General features: G+C 41.4%; 1 protein-coding gene across 1 annotated transcript; it reads right to left on the bottom strand.

Moving 5' to 3' along the window:
* Positions 1-851: 851 nt before the first annotated feature.
* On the bottom strand, positions 852-7,593 carry LOC120047212 (uroplakin-1a-like). Its single transcript, XM_038992743.1, has 7 exons — positions 7,555-7,593; positions 3,095-3,295; positions 2,845-2,919; positions 2,606-2,713; positions 1,808-1,984; positions 1,318-1,401; positions 852-896 (listed from the first exon to the last, which is right to left on the bottom strand). The coding sequence occupies exons 1-7, from the start codon at positions 7,591-7,593 to the stop codon at positions 852-854; spliced, it is 729 nt and encodes a 242-aa protein (XP_038848671.1).
* Positions 7,594-7,928: the final 335 nt, after the last annotated feature.

The raw sequence follows: 7,928 nt of genomic DNA, 5'->3' as shown, positions 1-7,928 counted from the left end.
CCAAACCTGTTTGCTTATTTTTTTCTGGCCACTCTTCCGTAAAGCCCAGCTCTGTGGAGTGTATGGCTTAAAGTGGTCCTATGGACATATACTCGAATTTCCGCTGTGGAGCTTTGCAGCTCCTTCAGGGTTATCTTTGGTCTCTTTGTTGCCTCTCTGATTAATGCCCTCCTTGCCTGGTCCGTGAGTTTTGGTGGGCCCTCTATTGGCAGGTTTGTTGTGGTGCCATATTCTTTCAATTTTTTAATAATGGATTTAATGGTGTTCCGTGGGATTTTCTACGTTTCAGATATTTTTTTATAACCCAACCCTGATCTGCACTTATCCACAACTTTGTCCCTGACCTGTTTGAAGAGCTCCTTGATCTTCATAGTGCCGCTTGCTTGGTGGTGCTGCTTAGTGGTGTTGCAGACTCTGGGGCCTTTCAGAACAGGTGTATATATACTGAGATCATGTGACCGATCATGTGACACTTAGATTGCACATAGGTGGACTGTATTGAACTAATTATGTGACGTATGAAGGTAATTGGTTGCACCAGATCTTATTTAGGGGCTTCATAGCAAAGGGGTTGAATGTATATGCACGTACCACTTATCCGTTTTAAATTCTTACATTTTTTTTTTAAACAAGTCATTCTTAAAATTTCACTTCACCAATTTGGACTATTTTGTGTATGTCCATTACATGAAATCCAAATAAAAATCTATTTAAATTACAGGTTGTAATTCATCAAAATAACGCCAAGGGTGTGAATACCTTTGCAATGCACTGTAGTTGCTGAAGTGAGGGTTGGTGTGGCTTCAGCAGAAAGTCAAAAACATGGGTTAGAGACATCACCTCCAGACTTCTCACAGAATCAGGTAGTACACCATTGCCAGGATCAACAGACAGAACTGAATAAAATAAAGACAAGGGAACGTTAGACTTACAGCAAGAAAGTACAAATGTTGTTAGACTTTATGTTATGATCATGTCTCTACTGTATGTTGTGTAGTATCCAAAGGTGTCCGATAAATCATTTTCAGGTAATTAAACTGTTGCAACTAAATACTTAACTATTTACCAACCTAAGTAGACCAACTGAATACTTAACTATTTACCAACCTAAGTAGACCAACTGAATACTTAACTATTTTCCAACCTAAGTAAACCAACTGAATACTTAACTATTTACCAACCTAAGTAGACCAACTGAATACTTAACTATTTACCAACCTAAGTAGACCAACTGAATACTTAACTATTTACCAACCTAAGTAGACCAACTGAATACTTAACTATTTACCAACCTAAGTAGACCAACTGAATACTCACCATAAACATTAGCACAGCGAAACCATACCAACTGATAGCCCATGTATATCGACTGAACACAGACTCAATGTGGTTGAAGCAGCCCTGGGTAGAAAGATAGAGCAACATTTTTTTTATTTGACCTTTATTTAACTAGGGGCAAAACAACCGATTTTTACCTTGTCAGCTCAGGGATTCGATCTTGCAACCTTTCGGTTACTAGTCCAGCGCTCTAACCACTAGGCTCCCTGCCGCCCCAATGTGCTTGTGCTTCAAGAATGTGCTTACTTCAAGTGGGAGGTATAAATGACCCCTAACCACTGATACTGTACATGGTCAGATATTTTCCATACTGTTATTAGTTACAGTACAGTTATAATTCATGGTAGGTACTGTATAATCAGATCCTAGATCTGTGGTTATGAGCTACTTAAATCTTGAGCCTTCAAGTGCAAATTAGAGAACCAGAGAATCCTCTTAGGTTTTAGGCAATGGGAATGTGTTTTCTCACCTTAGTGAACATGGTGGTGTTCTGGCCGTTCTTGCAGGCCTCTACATTCACCACCTCGTAGTTGTTCTTCCTCTTGCAGCAGTGTGTGGGCCAGGGGTAGTCTGTACCAAACTTCTCCCTGAAGGTGGAGTTGTACTCTATCCAGTCCACTGGGCCATCTGTTCCACAACACTCCACCTGAAATAGGAGAGGAGAGGATGTTGTAGAAACAATAGATGGGTGAGGAATATTCTTCAATCAAACAGGAATAGTTTAGTTATTCAGTCGACAAACTGATGTTGTGACAGACTTAACTCACTTCACTCAAACAGAACAAGCTACTGTATAAGTATTTGTAGAACGTGTTACTGATACACATGTTTACTGTGACAATTGTCTACTGTGTCCCTCAGCTCTACATTCTTTATCCTAGCTACATCAACACAGCCTGCAGTGGTTGTTTCTGCCCCTGTGCAGCAAACTGATCCTATCCCTTGTCTTTCCCACACTATTGGGCTGTCCAAACCGGTTCACCCAGCAGAGACGCAGCGTCACTCTGGCATTGATGATGGAGAGAGACAGGCATGCTAAGACATGTCAGACCTGAAAAATCATCTGCTACTCCCAAGGGTGTGTGCGTGTGAGTGTGTGACTGTGTGTGTGTGTTAGTGGAATGTGATACCTTTCCCTAACAGATACTCCACACAATAACCAAGGTTTAGTCGGTCTTCGTGCTAGTCGTCTGTTTGGAATGTGTGGTGTGGCTCTGATTAGTCAGATTATCCTATGACAGATTCCTTTGTTTTGGTGACCAGTCACCTCTTTCATCACTTTGTTCCATGTCAGTGTGATCCGACTGCCAGAGTCACCGTCGGCTGCATAGTACTTCAGCATCTGCTTCTTCACCAGATTACTGTTTCCAACCAGCTACAAACAGCACATAGGAGAGGATGAGACAAAACGGGAGAATACGTTTAAGTTGTGTTTCTAGAATTGTGCTGGTCAAACAATGTGAAGATCTGAAGGTACCCCAAGGTGTCCATTTCCCATGTACTCACATAATCTCTGTTGGTGACTGCAGTGATACATGAGGCACACTCAAATATGTAGATGATCAACATCAGGATCAGATACTGTCAAAATCACAAAATAAACATTTTCCTTTACTTGAAAAGAACAACAGGGAAAGAGATATAGACAAACCATATATTCCACTTGAATGATATATTTTGAAGCAGTGTTCAGATGAACAAATTAAGAACTTCAGTGACCAAATAAATTGTGATGAATTTAGTATCAAAGTCTTACTGTTAGCATTAAGGCACGGCTCTTCATCGCAGCAGCCAAGATACCAAAGACACACATGCAGAAGAAGGCAAAGCCTGTGAAAATGGCAATCCAGGCCCCGGCAAAGATGTCATCTTTCCCCGACACACTAGATATTGGGTAGAGCTTGTAATCATCTACTGCAACCCAGATGGCCAGAGCGCAAAGGGCAAGACCTGCTGCCTATAATAAGGTAATAACAGGTTTATTAAGAGTTATAACAAATTGTAACCCATTATTATAACAGAATCCTACATTACAATAGAAAGTGTTAATAACCCGTACAGTATAGTGCTGAAAAGGACCAGAAATCTAATGTACTGTAATACATTTCTAGGACAACACCATAGATCTGCACAACATTTGTCTACCATATGATTACATATGATTAAAAAAATACTTTCAAAATACAGCTACTATAGGAATAAAATCAAGTGCAACTCTTACAGCTCCAAATATATTCCCCAGGATGAGAATGACCATAAGACAGGTGGTTCCTATGCCATCAGCCATGGTAGCAGTCCTTCTGTCAGCTCCTTCTAAACCCACTGCTCCTGAGCAGAGAAGAAAAAGACAGTGAATAAATAACAGACCCAAGTGCAAGTGTTCCTAACAGATCCAAGAGAATGTCGGGTCTGGCTGGATGTAATGAATTGTTGACATGGGAATGTGTCCAGGGAGTGGCTTGATCTTATTCACACTAGCAGCAACAGAAGTGGTCCAACCAGTCTGGCGCAGCAAGAGATTGCATTGTGGTCCTTTTGAATGGAAACACTGAGATATTGACTACAAAATATGACAAAAGAAATGGATTCATGATAAACCTAGACTATATCTGGCCCAGACAGAAAGTGAGCAGTTCTGCCTGAAGCCATCAGTCCTCAGTCTACCCTTAGGCTATATAATGCTACACCTATAGCAACCGGTATTTAACCATTCTTGACCTTTTTAGGTTACAGCAGTCTCTTAAATTAGCAGATTTAAAGACTGTTAGAGTTAGAGCAATCGTCACATCATCTATTTTTACACACAACAAACATTACCTCCCCTGCAGTGATGTCAGGCCCTGAGCATCTTCTTCTGTTGACCAAACACCTGTCATTCTGTTGCACCTGCTGTGCTCAGCACCTGTCTCAGCTTGCTGTTAAATGTAGTCTACTTCCATGATGTCAAGGGGCATGTCTGCACATGTCTTGATCCCAGGTTCCTAAAAACATGAATGAATATACATCTTTGTACAGTATGTTTACATGCATCTTCATTGTTTTGTATGTGTGTATTGTATATTGACTAATTGGGTGGTTTGCAACATTGAATTTATTGTCAACAGGCCTATTTGACATAGCTCAATAATACACTATTCCAGTGGGCTGAGTGGCGTTACTATTAGTAGGTTGAGATGAAAAGCAATGATGACATCTGCTGGGGAGAAGTGCCATTGATCTTCTTAACTGTTCACACTCAAACAGGATACAGGACAATTTCATTAGGTAGTAGGCTACATTGTTGAGAATTGTGTTTCTCATGAATGGATGATTAAAAACCTCTACAAAGTAATTTCATGTCACAATAATGCTTTTGTTAGGCTCTACATTACATTTGGTCTATAAAGAAACTTGTAGGTTATTGTCTTAAAACCTCTTTGGCTTTTAATACATTATCTTAAAATGTTCCTTTCACTTGTCACTTCTTTTTGTGTGTTTAATATATATCCTAAACACACGGCTAGCGACCCACCTCGACAACATCCGGTGAAATTGCAGTGCGCCAAATTCAAATGACAGAAATAGTAATAATAAACATTCATGAAAAAACAAGTGTTATACATCGGTTAAAAGATTAACTTCTTGTTAATCCAGCCGCTTTGTCAGATTTCAAAAAGGCTTTACGGCGAAAGCATAACATGCGATTATCTGAGGACAGCGCCCCGCACACAAAAGCATACAAACATTTTCCAACCAAGCAGATGAGTCACGAAAGTCAGAAATAGCAATAAAATTAATCACTTACCTTTGAAGATCTTCATCTGGTTGCAATCAGAAGGGTCCCAGTTACACAATAAATGGTCGTTTTGTTCGATAAAGTCCCTCTTTATACTTCCTGGATGGATTTTACTCAGGTTTTCGCCTGCCATATCAGTTCTGTTATACTCACAGACATTATTTTAACAGTTTTAGAAACTACTTCCGAGTGTTTTCTATCCAATTCTACCAAGTATATGCATATCCTAGCCTCTGGACCTGAGTAACAGGCAGTTTACTTTGGGCACGTCATTCATCCGAATTTCCGAATACTGCCCCCTGTCACTAAAAAGTTAAATGTAAAGTAAAATAAGTGACATTTGTAATTGTATGGTAATAATTATGATCTGAATATCAAACAACAAATGTAATCTTGTTTCATACCAAGTAATATTCTTGTGATGAAAGCAGCCAGTTCTTGTGTTTCCAATAACAGTCACCAGTTTGTCTCTCTCTGTATTCACACACCATAGTCTTGCTAACACCAGCCTCTCTTGCTCGCTGAATTTTCCCGTGGGACTACACACACCTTGCTCCACCTGAAAAAAAGATCTATATCTGTGGTGTATTTACAATGCAGCATGTGACTGACTTGGTCAACAGTGAAGTGAACGGGGTTCAGATGTTATTCCTAAAGAACTTACTACATCGGCAAACCTCCAGAAGAGAAGGATTACTCAATACAAGAGGAAAAACCACTCTAGTGATATTAGCCTTAAAATCAAGTCTGCATATCATTTTTATTTTATCTCTGCAAGGTAAGTAGTCTGTCATTATTTATGCTTAAGTATTCTCTGTCCAACTAAATCAGTATCACTTTACATTACAGTAGACGGGAGAAAGTGCTGTAATGTAGTGCTACCCTAAAATCTGATTGTTTCTTACTTCATAGTGTTATGTAGTAGGTAGCGTAGTGTTAGCACACAGTTAGGCAACACATTGACATGATACACTTCCACACTCCATTCCCCCAGGACGCAGCAGGTGCTGAGGTGAGTTGATAAGCAGGTGCTGTCAATGAAGGTGATAGTCAGTTCAGTAGGTGGCTGGAATGGAACATAAAGTTGGACGCCAACCACCAAAAAAGTATTGTTGGTGGTGGTAATACAACATATAATGGATGCAAACCGCCATTAAACCTTATTGAAGAAAAAGACGAATAATATGAAGAAAGTGATCGTCAGTCAGTATCCCACCTTGCAAGCTGTAAAGGCTGTGGGTTTTGTTTGGTGGCCATGAGGCCTTTCGTGTCACATATGCTCCCTCTCCGGCCTCTAGGTCACCAGGCTGCTCCTTATGGCTCACACCTGTCACAATAGTTACGCGCACCTGTGCGTCGTCAGACTCACCTGAACTCCATCACCTCCCTGATTACCTTCCCTATATATGTCACTCCCTTTGGTTTCTTCCCCAGGCGTTATTGTTTCTGTTCCAGTGTTAAGTCTGTGCGCTGTTAGCGTTTCTTGTTTTGTATTATGTTCCGTTTATTTTATTAAAACACGCACTCCCTGAACTTGCTTCCCTACTCTCAGCGCACATCGTTACATTTCATTTATTTTTTGGACTTTATTTATATTTACATATATACATATTTATATTTAATCACCAACTGAAAAAATATATAATAGCTTTGACTGGCTGACCAACAGGTCAAGAGAGACAGAGCTGGCCCTGGACCAAGGTAAGATTGCTGTCTCCCTGGGCACATGTACATTCAACACCTAGGCACATACGTTGATTTCTCACATAAATGTACATTAATTCCGGTTAGCCTAGGACCCCTAGACAAAGAGAGTGCAACAATATTCGTAGGCTAGTTATTGGTTTTGTAACGAGCATTGTGTACAATATAAAGTCTTAGGAACATATAATTGTGACATATACCTTTTTAATACTCCTTTGTTTTTTCTCAGGGAGATAAACTGAGCTCATGATGACTGGGAAACTGAGTGAAGAAATGGTGGAGCTGCTGCTGGCACCATGGCGATCGTCTCCACGGGCGACAGGACTGGAAGGCACGCTGGTGGTGGTGTTGGAACTGTATGACCACTTCCCTTTAGATGTGGCTGTTACTGGGGAACCCAGGAGGCCAATACTCAGCTGGCCAGAGCACTGTGTGGGTTAGGAGATGAGGAGAAAAGTGCGGATGAGGAAGCTAGTGATGGAGATGCAGATGATGAAATTGAGTTTTCTGGGACTCTGACGAAAGTGCTTGAGAGAAGGAAAAGGACAGGTTAAGGAAAGTGAGGAGGATGACAATAAGAGGAATAACCCTCCCACTGAGAACCAACCGATCGTCCTACACCCCAAATCACCAATGGTCCTGCACCCTAAAATCCCCAACATTTGGATTTGGACAATTCCAAGCCTCGATGGTCAAAACCACCCTATTGAACACTTCGATGTGTAGGTGGTCCTCACCTCAGACTCTGGGAGGTTGTCTTGGTGCTGCACTATCATGAAGCTCCGAGACAGGGACCAACCTCTGTTCTTAGTCAGAGCTGAACAGGAGTGGGACCTGGTCCAGGAGAAGCTCACAGGACCCTGTAAGACCTGTGCCTGGGAAAGAATGAGAATGCGTCAGATGGAGATTGAGAGGAAGAGGCTGGCAGCCACAGCTGGAGGAGTTGAGGTCCCAGAGGATGTGAAGCAAATGTCCTGGTGTCAGCTCTCCACCCAGGGGAGCTGGACTTCCCCAGGCTGCAGGAGCTGTTGTGTAGTGCACTAGCTTCCCACAGAAAGGCTGCCCTTGTTCATTATGTTGTAGAACTTTTGGAATCAGAGGGAGGGGGGGG

The sequence above is a fragment of the Salvelinus namaycush genome, chromosome 5, assembly GCF_016432855.1.
Source record: "Salvelinus namaycush isolate Seneca chromosome 5, SaNama_1.0, whole genome shotgun sequence".
Lineage (NCBI taxonomy): Eukaryota > Metazoa > Chordata > Actinopteri > Salmoniformes > Salmonidae > Salvelinus > Salvelinus namaycush.
Note: the sequence above shows the minus strand (reverse complement) of the source record. Positions and strands in the feature narration are given on the sequence as shown.

Excerpts from the sequence above, each read along its gene's own strand:
- LOC120047212 (XM_038992743.1), bottom strand. The coding sequence starts at position 7,593 with ATGATAGTGCAGCACCAAGACAACCTCCCAGAGTCTGAG. Across the intron at positions 3,296-7,554 it reads ACAACCTCCCAGAGTCTGAG|GCAGCAGGTCTTGCCCTTTG; the intron begins GTGAGGACCACC and ends ACCTTATTATAG. Across the intron at positions 2,920-3,094 it reads GCCGTGCCTTAATGCTAACA|TATCTGATCCTGATGTTGAT; the intron begins GTAAGACTTTGA and ends TGATTTTGACAG.